This window comes from Acomys minous (genome assembly GCF_964271855.1).
Source record: "Acomys minous genome assembly, chromosome: 13".
Taxonomy (NCBI): Eukaryota; Metazoa; Chordata; class Mammalia; order Rodentia; family Muridae; genus Acomys; species Acomys minous.
Window position 1 is genome coordinate 88,608,131 of NC_140495.1, and position 21,624 is coordinate 88,629,754.

At 53.1% G+C, this 21,624-nt stretch overlaps 1 protein-coding gene across 2 annotated transcripts in view; it reads right to left on the bottom strand.

Annotated features, from left to right (window-relative positions):
* The window catches only part of UNC5B (unc-5 netrin receptor B), a 68,474-nt gene that overhangs the window by 8,968 nt on the left and 37,882 nt on the right, over nt 1-21,624 (bottom strand). Inside the window, exons 2-12 of one of the 2 annotated variants that reach the window (XM_084751805.1) lie at nt 10,294-10,518; nt 8,076-8,219; nt 7,661-7,764; nt 6,605-6,785; nt 5,683-5,850; nt 4,890-5,054; nt 4,652-4,684; nt 2,468-2,662; nt 1,840-2,229; nt 1,149-1,236; nt 16-184 (exon numbers count right to left, since the gene is read on the bottom strand). In XM_084751805.1, the coding sequence (XP_084607931.1) occupies nt 16-184; nt 1,149-1,236; nt 1,840-2,229; nt 2,468-2,662; nt 4,652-4,684; nt 4,890-5,054; nt 5,683-5,850; nt 6,605-6,785; nt 7,661-7,764; nt 8,076-8,219; nt 10,294-10,518 (1,862 nt within the window). The remainder of the gene's footprint in view (nt 1-15; nt 185-1,148; nt 1,237-1,839; nt 2,230-2,467; nt 2,663-4,651; nt 4,685-4,889; nt 5,055-5,682; nt 5,851-6,604; nt 6,786-7,660; nt 7,765-8,075; nt 8,220-10,293; nt 10,519-21,624) is intronic. The other variant, XM_084751806.1, reaches the window with a different exon arrangement.

Below are 21,624 nucleotides of genomic sequence, written 5' to 3' on the forward strand. Positions count from 1 at the left end.
TACTTAGCACCTCACCTCCCAGTGGCCCTGATGGGCCTGGGTCTTGAGCTGGAAGACCCAGCCTCCGGCGATGACTTCAGCACAGTGGGGCACAGTGAGGATGACAGGGCGGCACAGGAGGAGGCCCGTAGGCCCACATGTCACCGACGGGCTCAATACTGTCTGGGTCCCTTCCGAAAGTGGGCTGGGTTTTGAGGGGCAGAGGGAGACAGTGAACAAAGGCTGGAAGGACTCGTTCTGCAGGGACCCACTCGACTCCTGAAGAACCCCAACTCCACCCAGGGCCTATGCCGAGGAGGCAAGCCTCTGCCCCTCATGCATTGGGACTGCCAGACCTCTGGGGACCGGAAGGGGAGATATAGCATAAATCAGGAAGTGAATTCTAGGTTTTTGCTGTCACATTAATATTAAAACAGACTTAACCAAAGCTTTGCATAGACTCAAAGGCCTGAGATTTTATAGAACATTGGTTTCTTTCTTTTCTTTCTTTAAAACAAAACAAAACACACACACACACACACACACACACAAAAATTCAAGGGTGTGGTGGTATGCACCTTTAATCCCAGCACTTGCACAAGCAGAGGCAGGTGGATCTCTGAGTTTGAGGCCAGCCTGGTCTACAGAGTGAGTTCCAGGATAGGCCAGAGCTAGAGTGAGATCTTGTCTCAAGAAAACAATAAAACCATTTGTGTATGTGTGTGTGTGTGATTTAGGGTCACCGAGGAGCTGTACCCCTGACATGCCTGTCTATGAGGTTTTTCCCAGAGAAGTTTAGGTAGGAGGGAAGACACACTCTGAATGTGGGCACCATAACCTATGGAGTTCCTGACTTTGGATGCCTCATGCTCCTGTGACCACAGCTGGGGGTGGGGTACTCTCACCACGGGGAGCCCAATAAACCCCACCTCCTTAAGTTCTTACCGAGCATTGGCCACAGCAACGAGACATAAGCAATACCATCACTTACAAATCCCCTTTACATAAGGAGGGTTTGCCGTGGCTAGGTTTTACCCATCAGAACATGCTTTCTCTGGGGGGCCCTGGGCATTGGGACCAAGCTCCGAGGGGCAAATGGAAACATCTGTGCCCAGTGTGGGCAGAGTAGGAGGGGGCGCTGCCTGGTCAGGGATGGAGTGTCTACTCACAGGGTGCTTTCAGCCTTGTTGATAAGTAGATACATCTCATAGAACTTGCCCTGGGGTATGGCTCCATTTGGTACCAACAGGCTGACCCCTAGGGAGAAAGGGACGTCATCAGAAAACAGGAAGAGGAAGTGGGACCTGGCTCCAGCTTAGGGAAGGGAAAGGTCTGCCCAGGAATACAGGGGTCTCTAACATTGATGGGGGCTCAGAAGGCCCCAGTGTTATTCATACTGGCTCAAAACAGGATCCTGAAAGGCTGCCAGCTGCTACTTTTTTTCAAAAAAAGATTTATTATGTATACAATGTTCCACCTGCATGTGTGCCTGCCCACCAGTAGAGGGCACCAGATCTCATTATAGATGGCTGTGAGCCACCCTGTGGTTGCTGGGAATTGAACTGAGGACCCCTGGAAGAATAGCCAGTGCTCTTAACCTCTGAGCCATCTCTCCAGCCCACCAGCTGCTACTTTTACAAGTTGAGGCGAGCACCCTGGTCCTGCTGCCACTCAAAATAAGGAAGAGCCAGCGTCCCAACCCGACAAGGGAAGTGAGGCCCCTCCCAGTGGCTGACCCATGGCTTCCCTGGACTAGACAGGCCCAGGCAGGCCTGATCTCGGGTCTTCTACCAGACTTCTCTATTTATAATCTCCTGAAAGCATCACTTTCCCATCTGAGCAGCGGAACCAGGGACCTACCTGTGCCGGGAATGCTCAGCCTCCCACCCAGGCAACCAAAGGTGCCGCTGACACTGCTGCTGGGGTCTCGGGGTAGGCCCAGGAGCTGTTGGGATCCAAGGCTGGCACTGCGCAGGTGCAGGAAGTGGGTGTCCCTGGAGAAATCGCCTGGGTACGTGCCGGGCGGTAGGACACCCAGCAGGTCCGCTCCATCAGCCAGGCCAGATCCCGAGCCGGTGGTGCTGGAGTTATAGACCTTGATCTTGAGGCTGGGCAGCGGATCCAGGAGGGGTGAATTAGTCATAGGGATCTTGTCGGCCGAGTCCTGCAGGGCATACACGGGCCCTCGGTAGATGCCGGCGCTGGCGGTCAGGTCTGGAGGGGCGGACGGGTGCAGGAGCTGCGGGTTGCCTGCAGGGGTGGGTATGACGGTCTGAGTCACCTTCCCCACCCCTCACTATACTGGCCTCGCCCACTCTGTTCTCTCCAGGCCTTCTGTCCCACCCACGTGTCTAGCTACAGAAGACTCAGCTGCCGTCTGTCACAGGGAACTTTGGGGGGCTGACAGGACTCCGGCTCTGGTGATAGCTATATTACACCGGGGTTCCCCCAACCACTCCTGCTACCCCAGGCTTCTCCAGGTCCTTACTAGGCCTTGCGGTTTTGAAGTTGACAGGGTGGAAGCCACCAGTGAGGGCAGCAGAGGAATCGGTGATGTCTGTGTCAAAGTCCCGGCAGTTCCTTCGGTACACGACCACGCCCACTGCCATGAGAATCGCCACAACCACAAAGATGGCCACCACAAGGCCTGCGTACAGCGCCACATCTCCGGACGGTTCCAGGACTGTAGGGGCAGGAAGGGTAAGTGAGGGGCGGGCCCGAGGGGGGAAAAAATCTAGATAGATTCTAAGCTTAGCCTGCCAAGACTAACCCTCTGAGACCATCTCTTCCTCAATAAATTGCCACAGACACCCCCACCCCCTGCCAATCCCCGCCCCGCCCCGCCTCACGCCACCTCCCACCCTCCTGGTACAGTGTTGAAGGTAACAGGTCTGATTCACAAACTCAGTCGTGGCTCATTGCTGAGGAGCCAGGGGTGTGAGGCTTGGAAACGTGAGGGTCCACCTAAACGGCAAAGCCTCGCTCCATGCCTACAACTTCCATATGACCAAGGGCCTCGGCTATGTAGTGAATGGGAGGTGCAGAGGGCGGAAGGAGTGGGGTACGAGGTGAAGCAATGGATGGAAAGGTGGTGAGCAGGTGGGTGAAAGGAAAGAGGGGACCCAGGGAGGCCACACCATGGCTACACCTCCTTCCTCCAGCAGGGGGCGTCAGTTGCAAATGAGTACTCATTGTCAGCGCGGAATGTGTGGGAAGGGCAGAGGCAGGGTCCACAGACCATTCTAGAAGGATGGGAATATCCTGTCCGCACCATCCCTTGTGCGCCCAAGTGGACGTATGTGGCTACTGAAAACTAAAATGCGACTGGTGCAACTGAGCTGGGCTTTTTTTTTTTTTTTAATTTTTAATGAATTTAGGTTTAATTAAGTGAAATGTGAGTTTTAAAGGCCACCTGTGGTGAGTGACTGTTACACTATCCATCTCAGGCACAGCCAAAACAGAGGCTGTCAGATAGCTGCTCTTTGACCTCATTTCTTTGGAGAGCTCCAAGAAGCACCTGTGCCTCATTAAAAACAGGGAACTCTGGGAGAGGTAGCCTGAGTTCTAGCTGATCTTCTGTATTTTGGGGTGAGCCCACACCCATGCCTCGTAGCATGGAAGGCCATGATTCCCTGCCCTGAGAACCTGCTCATTTTCAGCACTGCCTTTCTACCTCACTAGGGTTCCCCTAGAGCATCCTGGGATCCCAGGAGCCGCTACAGACTCTTCCTCAGGGCTGGCCTCCCACCTCTCTGGAGGCTCCTGTCCCAGCAGGAACAGGCTGTTTCCCAAGCTTGGCTCTGCGCTAATGTCCTCACTCACACTGGGGGCCACTTGCTTGGTGATTTACATCCTCTAAATCAGCCACGGGCCTTGGCCTCCCAGTGAGCTGGGTTGAAGACTTCCCTACAGATTTTATGATTCCAGAATGATCTGAAATTGTTCTTTAATTACCACAGGCTGGCTTGAAGGAGAGGCTGTGTTGCCCTGATAGTGCTGTCACAGCAGCAAGGGCCCTTGGGGCAGGAGAGGGGTCCTCTGGGGGCTGAGTCAGGGCAGCAGCACTGGTACCATGGGTAACTTGGGCAGTGTGGCCCAGCTGCTAGGGGTACAGTGTGGGGCACAGAGGTAGACAGGCATGACACTGTCTCCTGGCATGTCCCAGAGAGGAGGGACAAAGATTAAGACTATCTGCTTTGGCCACAAAAATATTTGGGTTCACCGGGCAGTGATGGCGCATGCCTTTAATCCCAGCACTCAGGAGGCAGAGGCGGGCAGCTCTCTGTGAGTTCGAGGCCAGCCTGGTCTACAGAGAGAAACCCTGTCTCAAAAATCCAAAAAATAAAATAAAAAATTATTTGGGTTCAAGTCCTGGCTCTGCTACTTCCTGGTTTGTTCCTTGGACAAAAGTTCTTCCTCCCTTTGAGACAGATTTTCCTGTTCTATATCAGGAGTGTAAGGGAGAGTCCCGGGTCTTTCTGTCAGCCAAGAGTCGGCTTGCCTCTCTGTGACAAAAGTGTGGCAGCATGCATGAAGTGTAGGGATCCCATGGGGCTGGACTGGGAGGAAATAACAGCAACTCTTCCTGCCTTGCACCCCACACCATGGAAAGCCAGCCAAGGAGAGCCAGGGATCCCCAGAAAACAGAGGACAGTCATGAAATAGGACTTACGGTGGCTTTTAGGGTCGTTTAGAGTTCTCTTATCTGTCAAGGGAAATAAAGGGAAAGACAATGACACAGGTGACAGGAAAAGGATGGTAGAGAAGGTAATGGGGGCATGGTATGGGTGAGATGACACAAGTGGGGGGCCAGCCAGAGGCCCTATGGGCTTGCTCTGCACAGGGTGGGCACAGTGGCCCAAGGCTGGGCAGGATCAGAGGGGTCTGCCACTTGACTCGAGAGCACTCACTCTGCACGCACAGCCCGTCGGTGCAGTTCTTGGAGTCAAGTAGCGTTCCACTGCAGTCACGGCCTCCGTTTTGGGGTGGGGGCGCCATGCATTCCCGGCTGCGCCAGTGCGCACACTCTGTGCTGCAGGCTGACCACTTGCTCCACTCAGTCCATGCTCCATCCACTGTGGGAGCACAGCACAGGCATGTACACAGAGTTATGCATTCAAACGGCAACACAGACACAGTGACGATAACAATAACAACAACAACAACAACAACACACACACACACACACACACACACACACAGTAAATCAGTAAATCAACACCACGTCTACACAGTTCCAGGCTAGGGGCAGTTAGATGCATTCAGTGGATAAGCACAAAGCCGGTCAAGGTTACTGGCACAAAGAAAGACCAAATCCCAGTTGAGAAAGTAGCACGCAGTCACACATGCACAACCAAAAGACAAGCACAAAGGGGCAGATGAATCCAGAGAAGAGGTAGGCAAGACAGTCAGCGAGGAAGCTAACAGGATGAGGGTCTGTGACCAATAGGCATCTCAACAGATACATGGCAAGAGCTCTCTGAGACCCCAGAGCTCTGGAAGCCAGACTCAGCCCGAGCCAGGTGCAGCTCACCACCTCTGATTCCAGCTTCCCAGTGGCCTGGGACAGAGTCCGAAACTAGAGATCACAGAGGATGCTGCAGACCTGGGTTCTGCATGCTCTGCTGCTCGAGGGAAGATACGGCCCCCAACTCTATACACATCCCATAGGCAGAAGAGCCTGGGTGGGCTTATGGCTTCTACCTGGGCACACAGTGGTGCAGGCTGTCTTCTGGAAAGCCTGTCCCTCGCAGAAGGCACCCCCATTGAGCGGGGCTGGGTTGGTGCAGGTCCGCGTACGCTTCTGCCAGCCTCGGCCACAGCGGTTAGAGCAGGGTGACCACTCTGCCCAGCTGGACCAGCCGCCATTCACTGCGGGGGGTGTGGGGCAATCATACAGTCAGCATGGATCTGACTTCCTTCAGGTATTTCCTGCCCATCCCCCACCTAGACTAGCCCAGCCACCTCGTTGGAACCATTCACCTGTGGAGCTGGGCACTGACAGGCCACCATCAGCACCTGAGAGGGCCTAGGAAGTCATCGTCTAATCCTGGCCTATTGTACAGTGACACAGGAAAGTTGCGAGAGGGGTGACACTTAACCAGGACCACCCGCTGTGTGATGGGGGTACCCTGGGATTTGGCCTGGAACAGAATCCCAGGGTAGGACTCCCTACTACATTCTAGCCACCTCCACTGAGGTTCTTCCCTCCGTCCTTGGGCCCAGAGATATAGCAGAGAGCAGTATGCAGACCTGGATGGCACCTCTACCTTTACCTCTACCTATTCTGTGGACAAATGTCTTAGGTGCATGGCTGTGAGCCTGTACTGAGCCTAACTCAGGAGAACCACATCTTTTTTATTTTAGAGGGGCCAAGGGGTCCTGAGATATAGGGAGTACTACTGACTGGGGACCCAGAGTAACTGACTTGGCCACTTAGCTTTCCGGATGGCCTCTCCATACAGGTCAGGGGCCCACCGACCTCATAGAGGTCAGGGTAGGTGGGATGTATTGCTTGAGGCCTCCCCACCGCACCCGAGAGCTCCCACCAGAGAGGACACCCGTGATAAACCACTGCACATCCCTGCAAGCACCTCCCCACCCCCCAACCCCACCCCCGCCATACCATAGACGATGACTGTGGCCGTGGTGCTCCGGCGCTTGGCTACAATATTCTTGGCCACGCAGGTGTAGTTGGCTGTGTCTGACAGGCGAGCCTGGCGGATGATGAGGTTGTGGTCAATGGTGAGCAGGAAGTTGGTGTCCTGAGTGGGGTCGATGACATCTTCATTCTTGAGCCATTCCACCTGTGGGGGAAGTTGGGGGGGGGGAAGGGGGGACAGTGAGGACTCATTGTCTGCCTGCTAACACTGGGAATGGGCCTCCTGCAGAGGGAGGGGTGTGTGTGTGTGTCGGGGGTGGGGGGCAGGGGTCGGAGGGCAGGATGTCCAAGCATAACTATAATAGCTGGCCCTGCCTGTGTCTATTCATTTACCAGCTGAGTGAAAGACCCAGGGCCTCAGCTTTACTGACTGTAAGATGGAATCTGAACGGCACCCACTCTATGGGGCTGGGGTGAATGTGACATGCTGGGCTCAGGCAAGCATAGGCTGCTAGTATCAGCCGCACCGCACCCTAAGTTTCTAAAGGCTGCAGCTCCCGCAGCAGGAGCCCCAGATCTTCTACTTACCATCCCTCCCATCTCTAAAGGGTGGCCTTGCCCACACTGCAGGGCTGCTGAGGAGACCAAAGCCCAACAGATGGCGACAACTACCTAGGAGCCCACTGTACCCCTGCCCAGGAAGGCACAAGTAGAAAAGCCCAGTCCTTTGGTTCAAGGCTACATGTTCCCCTTAAACTCCTAGACCAGGGTAGGTGTGAGTGGGGAAACAGGAGGTGGTCTCTAGCTGATGGAGGGGACACCTGGACATGTGCACTGAAGCCTGGTGGTATCTCTAAGTGTGGTTCTTGGGCCTACATTGAGCAGGAGTGCCAAAGACTAGAGCTGAGGTCTTCCCACAGAGCCCTGGGGTCCCCTTCCTGTGAGGCTGGAGGGCTGGGTGGGGTCTGGTGTAAGTGGGGTTCAGAAGGCAGAACCACAGGCAGTCTGAAAGCTATTGTATCCTAGCTGCTGGTAAATGCCCTGGCTGGCCGACTTGCTGGCTGGCCTTGCCCCCCTCACCTCAGCCACAGGCACCCCCTCCGGTGGACGGCACTGCAGAAGGACCTCATGATCCAAGGGTACCTCCTTTGCCAGAGGCTCCTGGTCAAAGTTCTTGCGCAGGTCTGAGGAGAAGAATTCCAAGGATATCAAGTGAATGTTGGATGGGAGTGTGCAGTGCCCACTGTGGCCACCAGGGGGCAGGGCATATCCAAGGAACGGTTTACAGGATGCCTTCACCTGGGAAACAGGGTCTCTACCCTGTCTCTATGACCTTGCCTGGAAGCTTCCAGCTTCCTTTTGCAGGTGGAATGAGCTATTGGAAACCCTGGAGCCTGAGAAGGCTCTAGGTCTAGGAGCTCATGTGGTCTGGCATGCACACGCTATGGAGGGCATTTCTCTGACATCACTAAGGAGATGGGGTCGGGTAACATACAGGCAATTCGGATGTAGGCTCTGCGACTCTTGGTAGTTCCTGAAGAGCTCCAGGCCACGCACTGGCACCAGTAGTCCTCTAACCCAAAGAGCTCCTCCACCTGCTGCCGCGACACCTCGATCTGCACCTCTCGCACCCGCAAGCCTGGGAGGGAGAGGACTGGTCCTCAGTGGCGAGGGAAGACACCAACCACCTCCCTTTTCTCCCCAAGCTGGTGGCTCTCCTGCAGAATCCCACGGCCATAGACCAACAGTCTACCTACTTGCTTTGGTTTTTGTTTGTTTGTTTATTTGTTTGTTTTCCCTATTTCTTCTATTTATCAGAATTTAGATGAGAACGGGATTTCAAGTCTTTTATTTTAGAATCCCCGGTACTGAACCTCGGGAGCAGAGGCTCAGCGGTGGTTGAATCTGGGATGTGACTTCACTTCTATCCGGGTGGGCCTGAAATCAGGGCTTTTCAAGGCAAAGCCGAAAATGAAGAAGAGAGAAGGTCGAGGGAGATCAGAAGAAAAGAAAGTAGGAGAGACACAGATTGAGAAGGGAGCAACAGGCATGACTAAGGGAAAGAAACGGGAAAGGGAGAGGAAGGAAGAGCCAGGCTGGCTGACAGGACTGGAGCAGCCCTGGCCTCAGGCTGCTGGGCTCTCCTATGGCAGGGGCAGGGCCAGGGGCAGGGACAGGGCCAGGGGCAGGGACATCTGTATTCAAGCTCTTTCTAGCTGTAACACCTTCTGGGAAAGGCAGTTTACCCAGGGCTCCCACAGAGACAGGGCCTGGTGACAGGGCCCCTCACTGAGGCAGGGGCACTGGTGCTTGCCAGCCTGTGGGCCATGTCAGAGCTGAACCTCTGCCACGCAGCAGGGTGAGCCCTTCTGCCTCCTCCCACGCCAAGGTTCAAGTCACTGTCCATCTTTCCTTAGGGTCTGGGCTCCGTTCTGGTACCACTTGCTTGATCATTCATGGAATATTTACGGGACAGAGCACCCTCAATCTGCAATCCAAAACACTTCCCCCAAATGAGAATTTTACTATTTATTTATGTTTCATTTGTTTGTCTTTCGAGACAGTGTTCTCTGTGTAGCCCTGGCTGTTCTGGAACTCGTTATGTAGAGACCAGGCTGCCCTCGAACTCAGAGATCTACCTGCCTCTGCCTCCCAAGGGCTGTGATCAAAGGTGTGCACCACCACTGCCCAGTGAGATGTTATTTAGAATACTTTTTACATTTAATTATTGTGTGTGTGTGCGTGGACATGCATGTGTAGATGCACGTATGCCTGCAGGTGTGGGCGCATGTGTGCCACGGCACCTCTGGAAGTCAGAGGACAGTGTTTTGGAGACGGTTTTCCTATTGTGTGAGACCAGAGAATGAACTGAGAGGTTAGACAGGTGCCTTTACCCACCAAGCCGTCTTGCCAGCCAACTTGATATTTTATTTTTCTTTCTATTTTATTTTTTTGCCACGCAGGGGACTGAACCCAGGGCCCTGTTAATACTGGCAAGCACTCTACCACTGAGCTACAACCTCAGCCACTCATCTCAATTTTTGTTTTGTTTTTGTTTTTTCGAGAAAGGGTTTCTCTGTGTATCCTTGACTGTCCTGGACTCGCTTTGTAGACCAGGCTGGCCTCGAACTCACAGCGATCCACTTTTTCTTAGCTGGGGGAAGGGTACTATCTGACTCATAATCTGAGGAAGTTAAAAGTCTAAAATATTCTGAAGTCTGAAACACTTCTGGTCCCAAGTGTCTTGACAAGGGTCACACAACACATGTGAATCTTTTCTTTAATACGAAGAACAACTTCTGCCTGCCGAGGAAACACATCATGAATGGAACTGGGAAACGGCGCCATTTTCCCCTAACGGGAAGCTAAGGCAGGACACCAGCAGTATCGAATCTGTTTGTTTGTGTTTTTGAGACAGGGTTTCTCTGTGTAGCCCTGGCTGTCCTGGACTCACTTTATAGACCAGGCTGGCCTCGAACTCACAGTGATCCGCCTGCCTCTGCCTCCCAAGTGCTGGGATTAAAGGTGTGCGCCACCGCCGCCACCACCACCCAGCTGCAGTGTCGAATCTTGCCTGTTGCGCAACTGCAAGACGGTCCACTGTATGAGAGGGTGGGGGAGCCCCTCCTGGGGAATTTGAGGGGACACTGATGCCCAGAGGGGCATCCTGGCTGTGTGGCATCTCTGAGGAGCCCAGGCAGGGTTGGCCTCACCTGTGGCCTCATCCAGGCTCTCCTGTGTGACGTGGTCATTCTGGCTGACCCACTCGCCGTTGCACTTGAAGTAGATCTGCGTGGCGGGGAAGGCGCGGCAGCGCAGTTCCACAGGCTTGTTCTTTACAATGTAGGCGTCCTGTGGCTCCTGCAGGAAGTGAGGCAGCTGCTCTGCAGGGGCTGATGGGAGGGAGTCTGGGAGCACCTGGCCACCTGAGTCAATGCCTGTGGGGGGCAGACGGAGAGCACCATGAAGTTTAGGCTAGACACCTCTCACCCTGGGGACCCGCACCATCGTCACCCATACAAGATCTCCTGAGCCGGAAGCTTCCCCATCCCACCTCTGTAAGGGGCCTGGCCAGCTTAGGGATGTTAGTGGTCCTTTTCCCTTCTATCTGGAGAAGTCAGGGAGGCCAGAGGTGAGGACAGCACCCATTTGGGCCTGCCCAAGTCTCCTGCCCTGGCTCTGCCTGGCTTCAGTCATCCCTGACGGTGAAACCTGAAGCACAAACCAGACCAGGTCTGCACTAAAGCCACCACCGCCCTCTCCATCCCCTGACACAGAGGCATCCTGGACCTTCTGGGATGGGGTAGTAGTGCCAAGCCCGGGGCTCTGAGCATCCTGCAGCCTCTTTCCAGGCTCACACCCTTAGCAGGACAGAGGAGAACCTTCAGAGCTAGGCGGGTGGCCACCTCCTCCCCTACAGGGCCTGGTGGAAAAGCCTGTGTCCCTGGAAAGAACAGCACCTTGGGAGGGGAGAGAAACAGGAAGGGAGGAAAGCAGGCCAGGCCTAGGATTGGTCACAATTTACTTAGGAAAATTGGCTCTACATCACATCACAAACCCAGAACAATCAGGCGGCAGCTCAGGACAAGCGGAGGGGGGCGGGGGCCTGTGCTCTGTGCTCACTACTCCTGGAAAAGCAGAATCATGTGCAGGGTGGCGCACGTGTGTGTGTGTGTGTGTCCCCTCCTACCAGCCATGTGCTTATAGAGGCAGTGGGGTCCTGGGAGGCCTAGACAGGGATCATGCACTTGTCCTTCAGGCCAAAGGCTCTGTGTGACCCTAAGGACTCCCCCTGTAGGCAGAGGGGCAGGAGACACACAGTTCCTTAAGACCAGATTTTAAAGTGTGTCTGTTCTTTCTCTCTGTACACCAGGAGATTCTCCTAAGACTGGGGTATTTTGGGAGAGAAGACCTGGGCAAAAGATACCAGCTTTAGTGGGTAAAGAAGCCAGGCAGTGAGATGTAAATCCATCTTCTATGTGACCCTGACAGTGTGCCTGATGGGTGTTCTGTTCTTTTGTTGCTGAGGAAGGTTGAGAGGGGAACACCAGCCTCCTTCATGATGGTCTGGAAGGGGGCCTGGCACTTAGTAAGTACTCATGGCCAAATGCCTACACAAGCAGTTACCACATTCTTTTTTTTTTTTTTTAATTTATTTATTTATTATGTGTACAATGTTTGGCCTGCACGTACACCCTCAGGCCAGAGGAGGACATCAGATCTCATTATTGATGGTAGTGAGCCACCATGTGGTTGCTGGGAATTGAACTTAGGACCTCTGGAAGAGCAGTCAGTGCTCTTAACCTCTCTCCAGCCCAGTTACCGCATTCTTGCAACAACCCTTTAGGTGTGTTCTGTTGTCCTCATTTTATAGAGAAGGAATTGAGGCTCAGAGACGTTGATCAAGTCACTCAAGACCACACAGCAGAGCTAAAATTTGAACCCAAGAAACAGAACATCCAGGCTGCACCCCTCCCCTGCCCCAGGTCATGGTGCAGCAGGAGTCCAGGTGTGGCAGCCTCAACCAGGTACCAGCCAAGGATGAAGTATTTGGGGTTCCTGGGAGCTACTTTGCCTCCCTCGCTAAGAGAATATTTCCTAGCCCCCCTGATACACACCTTGAGATCACCTCAACACAGCCACCTACGCTTTCTAGTAGTTAGCAGATCAGCCCGCTTTAATGGTATCACAAGACCACAAAGAATTCCAGCAAGTGAGGAATTATATACTCAGACTTAAGGAATTCAGTATGAATTTATTCCTAAAAGCTTAGTCGTCACTTGGAAAAGCACCTAGAATCTCACATCCATGTTCACCAGCGCTTTACTCACAATAGTGAGGAAACAAATGGAATCAGCACAGGTGCCCATCAACACACAAGTGGAATTGCATCCAATCCACAAAGAAAAGGAAATGCGGAGGGAAAGGGCCAGATCTGGACAGTATTATCTTAAGTATGGTAACCTAGGCTCAGAGAAACAAACTCTTCACGTCATTTCTCATACGTGGGTCTACAGATCCTCACTTCCAACACACACACACACACACACACACACACACACACACACACACACACACACTTTTTTTTTTCCGAGACAGGGTTTCTCTCTGTAGCCTTGGCTGTCCTGGACTAGCTTTATATATCAGGCTGGCCTTGAACTCAAAGTGATCCACCTGCCTCTGCCTCCCGAGGGCTGGGATTAAAGGCATGCGCTACCACGCCCGGTACACACACATTTTTTAATCTCACTTCAACAACTTACTAACTGGGATGGCATGTGTGCACCTGTTGAGTAGAGAGCAGAGTGCCCACTGTCCCCATCGCTATTTGTCACAGATTCCTTACTTCTTGGTATCCAAAGTCCAGTTCTGCAGTGACACAGTCAATTAAAGGAGAGCCAGGGAACGCTAGTGTTGAAACAGTGATCTGGCTGACAGCTTCTGCTACTACTGTTTCCCCATGATTTATATATATTTGGGAATTGCACCCATATATTTATATAAAATATACACACACACACACACACACACACATATATATATATATGTACACACACACACAGACACACACAGGAATTGCAGCCCCAAGTCAGGGTCCTAGTCTCCCTATCTTACAGGGGCTTTTATGGCCAATGAGTGTGATCTGGTGTCAAGCACAGGCGAGGCTCACAGAAGGTAGGTGAGGCTGACCCCAGGCTCCTGCTGGGCAGAAGTGGGCAGGTTGTCCAGAGGCCCCTGACTTGGTTCAAATCCTCAGTCTGAACCAGGAGATCTGAGAAGGTGGTCTGTCTCTCGGGCCTCAGTTCTTGTCTGCTAACTTCAGGGTGCTGCCAGGAAGCTCACCCAAGGGACCACATGAAAAATGTGCCTTGAACTCTAGGTCCCCCTAAGGTCCACCTTCCAGGTGCTGGGATCACAGATGGGCACCCTCCAAACCTCTCACCTACGGGAGATGAGAGCTCTGTCGGGGTGGGTTAAATGCCACCCTTCCCCCAACTCCTCAACCAACTTTAACTCACACATATACTCCCAAGGACCCTGGGGAGACCCTCCTCTCCTGGGCTGCTTTGACGGACTAAGAGTTACCCACAGATGCCACTGACTGGCTGTTGCGGTCACGACACTAACCTTGGAGGTCACACAACCTCATGACACTAATCTTGGAGGTCCCATAGCTGCCCCACCTCTGGAGACCTCAGCCCCCCCACCCCCAGATTCTCACCTCTCTTTTGTCTCCTATCTCTAAGGCCAGGGTTGAGTCCACTCACCACCCTGTTGTCCCCCTCATGACAAGGTCTTTATTCTCTTGGCCACAGACACGCAGGCAGGTGTGGGGCCAGTGGGCCTTGCAGGCACTATCTATTGGAGATCCGAGGTGCCTCAGCAGTTTAGTGACTGTTCTGGAGGACAAGGATGTATGTCCCTAGCTCTTCCAAGGGACCTCAGCGCTCATGTCAGGGTACCTGTTGGAGGACAGTGAGGTTGGCAAGATTTTTTTTTTTAAGTCCGCAGATTACTCCCCGGGAGCTGGGACTGGGCTGTAGCAGCAGTAAAGACATGGGCTCCAACTGTGCCAGGACCTAAGACACTAGGGGCCAGCTTCCCAGAGGCCCCAGGCCAAGCACTTTATTCTCCTTTTCTTCCTTCCCTCTCTTCCTTCCTTTTTTTTTTTTTTTTCCTTTTGAGTTTTTAAAAACAGGGTTTCTCTGTATAGCCCTAGCTATCCTGGAACCCACTCTGTAGACCAGGCTGGCCTTGAACTCACAAGAGAGACGCATTTGCCTCCGCTGGGATTAATGGTGTGCGCCACCACCGCCAGGCTGTCTCTCTTCCTTCCTTTAAAAGGATCTCACTCTGTAGACCAGGCTACCCTCAAATCTCTGATCCTTCTGCCCCAGCCTCCTGAGTGCCACCGACCCTGGTTGCTCAAGCTTGCTTGTCACCTTTATGTCCCAGCCTCCTGAGTGCTTGAATTACAGGCACACCCACCTAACCCAGTTGCTCAAGAATACTTAATTACTTTGCTGAAGGGAGAATAGCTTTGCTTCTCCTGTAGTGACCTTGACCCCAGGCTCTGGCTGGGCAGAAGTGGGCAGGTTGTCCAGAGGCCCCTGACTAGGTTCAAATCCTCAGTCCGAACCAGGAGATCCGAGAAGGTGGTTTGCCTCTCGGGCCTGCTAACTTCAGAGTGCTGCCATAAAACTTACCCAAGGAACTAGATGAAAACTTGCCTTGAAAACAATGGTGCTGCAGTCTGTACGGCAGGTGGAAATGTTTTCCAGCTGCTCCTGGCCTGAGGGGGGGTGGGGTGGGGGTGGGGAAGGATCTGGAGACCTGAGCTCCAAGCCCCTTTGTCCACCGTCACCTGAACCCCTTAAAGGAGTCCTGTGTGTTACCAGCTCAGAAAGGGGGCACAACTAACAGCATCACACAGCGAATTAACCCAGCCAGATCAGAGTTCTGTGTGTAGCTCAGGAAAGACGGTTCAGAAAGACGCCCAGCTGTGGCGGGTACTTGCCCACTGTCCCACATTGCAATATAAACACCCACCAATCCATTTCGAGCTCAGATTTTGCTCCCAGGATGGAGGTCCCAATACAAAGCTGCACTTGGCGGGAGGGTCTTGGCATCTCCATCACTGGCCTTTGTCCCTGGGGCCGAGGGACTCTGGCACAGTTCTAGGCATCTACAGCAGAGCAGGACCATGTGTCCAGGGCTGCCTGGCACAGGACAGGGAGGGGAGGAGGGGGTTAGGGAGGTGTGCACAGAGCTGCCCCACGCTGGGCACAGTTTATCATCAGTAATCACAGTGGCTCTTCGGTTTCTGGATACTGGCTAATTCTCACAGCCCTGCCTCCCACTGCATGGAAAATCTCTCCCATTCACTGCGGCCACTGTGCTCGGTGGGGAGCGGGCAGAGCTGGAGGAGACGAGCCAACTTATTATTATGTTTTAAAAACACAAACCCCACAGGCTGGGCCCCTCCTTGGACACAAAGCCCTGCCTCCATCTGGCCCTGGCTCCTATGGGGTTCAGGCTGCGGTCCCCCTCAGAGGCCATTACAATGTCCGTTACTGATGACAAATGGGAGCTGGCCAGCTTGGAGGACACCAAGTTACTCCTAACAAAGAAGGCCTCTCACTCAGCCCTGTTCCCACACCCTCCACGGACCCATCCGTGGCCATGATATCATTTCCTGTGGTACCCACAGGAAGTAGCCTTGCCAAGCGGACCAATGGGGCAGGAACTTGCAACCTGGTTGTGGGGCTGGGGGGTGGTTCAGATGCTCCTGTGAGGGCTCCCTCCAAGGGTCATGCTACTCACTGAGTTGGGGGTGACACACAATCCTTGGGTCACAAGGGAAGCTATGCTGCCCCCCCCCCCTTTCTGGATCCTACCCATGAGCCCTAGCCTTCCTGGACACCTCAGCAGTTAACTTCAGTGTCAGGCTTGGTGGGGCCAGAGCCCTGAAGACAGTTCTACTTCCTCCTGTGTTGGATAAGGGAACCAAGGCCTCTCAGCCAACCTCTTCCAGAAAATGACCTTTGATCCCACTGACAGCATTTCAAAACCTTTGTGGTACCACACACAGCAGCCATGCAACAAGTGTGCCTTGGTGCTCCATTTTACAGGGCCAGAAAATGAGGCTCAAAAAGTCAAGGCATGCAACCAAGATCACAGGGGACAGGGGGACAGCTGTGTCCGTCGCCTCAGAAGCCTCAGTCTCAAGCTCAGCTCCCTTCCTCTTGGCCTGACCCTCCCATGCTCCAGACCTGTTTGTGGATATTTCAGCAAAACAGGCCCTGACCATTACAGTCTCCCTAGTCATCAGAACCCTACCCTGGCTGGGACAGAGACTCCATCCTTGGGGTCACTATGCTAATTCTGCTATTCCTTCTCAGGTGATGGCAGCTCCCCCACCAATCACTCAGCTGCTCGCAGGGTGGGAAGCGTATTTCTGGTACTCTCCTGTTTCACCCACACGGCCCCTCCCCCACGCTGGATGGACCCAAATGATGTGGATAACCACCTGATGCTTCAGACAGTATGGCAAAGATCCCTCCTTCCTGCCGCCTCCCACCCTGCAGGCCCTGCCAGAACTAACTCCGTTGGACTTGAGGCTTTTGTTCTGACCCCTGGAGGCGCTCTACTCCCACCTCAGATGCTTACCCGCCTTCCAGCTCTAGAGCCATCAGGCTGTTTCCAGCCCCTGGGACACCCCTCCCAGACCTCTACCTCAGGGCCTCTTTGGAATGCAGCCCTTCTCCTGGTTCCTGGCTCTTGGGAAGCCACTTCAGCCCCAATGCTGTGACTTCAGGGCATTCAGAGCCAAACCTCCCTACACCACCCATTCCCAAACTCATACTACTGTGTCCTTGGTGTATGGGGCCCTAAAGCTAGGTAGCTAGGTCACTATAAAGCAAACCCTGTCTGTGTAGCTGGGCCCACTGGGGGGGGGGGCTGTAGGCTTTTCTCTGGCTGTGGTAGCCAGGCTCTTTGGAATCAGGGTGGCAGTTGGGGTACAGGGGAGTGCCTGGGCCACAGGAGCAGGATTGTCAGAGCTTATCTGATCATTGGCCTCGGAAACAGAGATCAGAGAGGGTGTGTTTTGGCCTTAGATCACATTGCACAGGAACAGTAGAGCCCCGGGGCCATAGCAGGGAGTTTGTTTTAACAATGTCTCCTTTGGGCGCTTGCGCGCATGTGCGTGCGTGCGCATGTGTGTGCATACGCACAAGAGCAAAGTTCATCAGTAGAGCATGTGTTGCCTAGCATGTATAAGGTCCTGGAATCAAACCCTGACACCATAGAAATAGGTAAATTAAAACCTTTCATTTGCTTCTAATGAAAACTTTTCTGGGTCCATTCTGACTATAAAGGTAATCACATCCTTGACATTAAGAATGGTTTGGGGAAAACAAATACGAAAATAAAAACAACTCCATTCCCACCATTGCAGTTGATAACTTGTTTTTTGTTGTTGTTGTTTTTGTTTTTTCTATTTTGTTTTGATTTTTGTATGTTTGTTTGTTTGGTTGATTGGTTTGGTTTTTGGTGTTTTTAAATAGTTTTCACTATTTGAGAATTTCATACATGCGTGGGCATGGCCTCTTCCTCCTCCTCCTCCGTGAAGCAGGCATCAGCTTCTTATGCCTTACAAATGTAGAAATTTCTCATCTCCAGCTCCCACCATCCTGTGTCCTTCTTGGTCTGGAAGCCATTGGTGCTGTCTGGATCATGGCTGTCCCAGAGTCCACTTCTCACAGAGCCTTGACTTTCCCAACTGGGAAACGGGATCATTTTAATTTGCTCTGTCAATTTCAAGATGTTGGGCTTATTAAATTCAGACGTTGGAAGCTTTTCTCATCTGGGCTGCCCTGTCAGCTGCTGATTTTTCTTGTTGCCTCTAGAAGATAGAGAAGTACCAGGGTGCTGGTTAACAGCATTTGTTTTTTTTTTGTTTTTTGTTTTTTGTTTTTTGTTTTTGTTTTTGAGAGAGGGATCTTGCTATGTAGGCCAGGCTGGCTTTGAACTTGTAGCAATCCTCCTGCCTCCTGAGTGCTGGGATTTCAGGTATGCAATCGTGCCTGCCTTGGGCTAACATATTGATAGACAGCCTAAGGTTGCCAGGGTCCCAAGGCAGACTCTCATCTCTACCTGACCGGCTCTGTGATGACACGGAGCTGTAAAAGGCTGATGCAAGCTGGAAGGAGGGAATGAAACAGACTCCATGGGGCAGATGGAGCTGTTGCCAGCCCCCGTGGGACATGGGTCCCTGTTCCGCCTGCCTGTTTGCGCCTGCTGATGTAATCACCAGGCCTCCTTGGCTCAGGGCTGGGCCTGCTCACCTGGTTTTCCAGATGAGCTGCAGCTGGAGGGTGAGAGGACAGCAGGACCAGAGCAAGAGTCTAAGAACTGCCTGAGGCGCATCCCAGGTCACAGGGCTCACTGTCACTTCAGAGGAGCTGGCCCCATCTCTGATGTCCCCATGGCATAAACATGAGGCTCTTGATTAGTTCCCACCCATAGAGTTCTTGGGTGAAAGAAGGAAGGAAGGAGGGAGGGAGGGAGGGAGGGACAGAGGGATGGAGGGAGGGAGGGAAGGGAAGGGAAGGGAAGGGAAGGGAAAGGAAACGAAACACTTGAACAGTCTGACCAGCTGCTAGCCCACTGGGTGACCCTGGGCCAGCTGCCTTATCTCCTGAGGACTCAGTGTTACTTATCTGTAAAGTGGATGTGGTGGCAGCGCTGTACCCATCCTTGAGGCAGTTGGGGTCCAAAGAGTGAAAGCATGACAGGTCACTAGGGCACTTGGGGACAGCAGTAGGGGTGGAGGAGTACTTGAGTCCCAGGGAGCTCACAGGCTGGGCAGAATGGAGCCTAAGAGCCCCACCCCCGACCCCATGGGGAGGAAAGCATGGAAGAGGAGAGCCAACTCCCCAGGGTCTTGGAGGAGCCACCAGAAACATGCTGGGGCAGAGACCTGCTAGGAATCCCAGGGGCAATGGCAACAGCAGGCCGTTGGCTTCATGGCGAGAGCTGGACCCTCGGGGAGGCTATGCCTCCGATTGCTGCTCTAGATGCTGGCCTTCTAGAACTTTCTCTGCCCTTCCCTGCAAAGGGGGGAACAGGGGCCTCAGATCATGGCTCCCTGCTTGGCCCTATATGGCCCCAGGGGACAGAAAGTCACTGGATACTGCCTGCAAAGTTGGTACTGGGAGGCGGAGAATCCCTGACTTCCCAGTCCTCTCAGCTGGGGGTGGCAGTAGGAGGGTAACAATGCCACTGGGATCAGTGGCTTCCCAGGCCACAGAGTTTGGGAAGCAGGACTGTTCCCAGGCTCCACGCCCAGCACTCACTCGTTAACAGAGTCCTCTCCCACCGTGAGTCCTTGCAGGTGGAAACTGGACATGGGGAGGTACAGTGACTTGCCCCAGTCCATAGAGGAGCCCCAGACCCGATTCCCTCTACCACATGCAGTTTAAGCCCTTTGGTGTTGTGTCGGATCAACACAGATCAATTATGGTCAGCTCCTGTGCTGGTTGGCACAGAAGGAACCAAAGGAATGGCATGCCCACATGGTGCCAGCTCCGTTCCCTATGCTCGCGCACACATTCCCTGTCCTCCCTGGGAAAAACATCTCCTTGTTAAGTAGATGTCACACTGTGGGGCATCCGGTGATGATGCAACCGGGACATACAGGAGGACGGCACTCAGAGCGGCACCAGGCAACATGAGAAGGTCCGAGTCTAGAAGCCCCACATCTCTCCTACCATCCCCATTAATGTCTAAGTCTTATACACAGTATCTCAGTCGCTTCCATAACTTTGCAATGTGAACTAGCACGGCTGTTTACCTAACATCATGTCAAGTCACATGGTTACTAGATGGCGGAGTTGAGGGCCAAAGCCAGGCGTCCATCCCCAGCAGTCGAAGTGCCACCAGCCAAAGAGCAATCAGTGACCCTCAGGCTGCTTCCCCTGGAAGGAACAGAGAGCTGTATGTATTTTTAAAATGTCCTTAACTTCCTTCCAGTTCAAAACCTGCCCCTCATTAAGCGCAGGGCACAGTCGGTGTCACTGGGGAAGGGAGTCAAATAAGGGGCCTGGAGGCAGTGGACTTGCACATTCACCCAAGTAGTCCATCATCTGGTTCCGTCCCTGGACACTTGTGAGGCTCAAGAGTGGCTCATGTCATCCGGGAGAGGTACAACCACCAGCTTCCCCAAGACCCATGGGATTCAAAGTTCAAAACAATAGAGGCGTTGGATTGCCCTTGATACAGAGGTTTTGTAGGTGGCTAATTTTAGCTGAGAACTTCCAGCAGTTTCCCAGCCACGTCACTGGTCACTGTCTCAGCCCTGGCCCTGGACAAAAAGGCCTTGCTTTTCCTCCTCAATTGTTCTCAGCTGGGAGCCGAGAACTGCCTGGGGCTCAGGACAATTCCCTTTGTGCCTGTTTCCTCCAGGCAGCTCTTAAAACTCGCAGAATGGTCAGCCTTGAGCTCCCAGCCTTTAGTTCTCTGGCCCCTCTAACGTAGCTCCTGCTTCAAAGGTCATCCTGGTGGGCGGAAGGTCAGGGCAGAGTGAGGGACTGATGTGGTCGCCACAGTTCAGAGAGGGTATGAGTGGCCTCAGGTCACACAGCATTGTGGCAAAGCTGATCCTGGATAATGCATCTGTCTATAGGTTCCTGGGCCAACACTGTATGAGGGATGTGCTGAAATTCTGCCGTTTCCAGCAGGAGTGCCAGAGTCTGACCTTGACACCATCTGGGGGTGAGAGGCTGCCTTATGGCTTTGCAGTCCTTTACAGCTGGTGACTCCTGCCTCCTTAAAGCCTCACCTGAAAGTCTCCTCCTTAGAGCACTGTTCTGCCTGCAACCCCTGTACCACCACCGCCGTGCCACTGCTACCAGGGTCCTGCCTTTCCTCTGGCTTGTCTTTCTCAAGTGCACTGGCATGCTTCCCTGTTCACATCCAGGCCCCTCCAGACTGTTCCAGAGGACAGAGTGCATTCAACACATAGCACATCAGCACATCAGAGGCTCTTAGGGCTTGGGACAGGGACATCTTCGGATACATTAGAAGCAGCATGACCTCACAATGCTTTCATTTTGAAAGTCCCATAGCATGAAGGCACTTCTTTGTCTACTACTATGCCTCTGGGTTAGCCTGGCACACAGTAGAATCTTTCTTTCTTTCTTTCTTTTCTTTTTCTTTTTAAGGCAGGGTCTCAAGCAGCCCAGGCTGGCCTTGAATTCACTATGTAGACATGGATGACCAGGCATTTTTTTTTCTTTTTTCTTTTTAAAGAAAGATTTATTATGTATACAGTACTCTGCCTGCATGTACACCTGCAGGCCAGAAGAGGGCACCAGATCTTATTATAGATGGTTGTGAGCCACCATGTGGTTGCTGGGAATTGAACTCAGGACCTTTGGAAGAGGGGCCAGTGCTCTTAACCTCTGAGCCATCGCTCCAGCCCCTGACCAGGTGTCTCTAAACATTCTGCCTCTTCCTCCTGAGTGTTAGGATTATCAGCC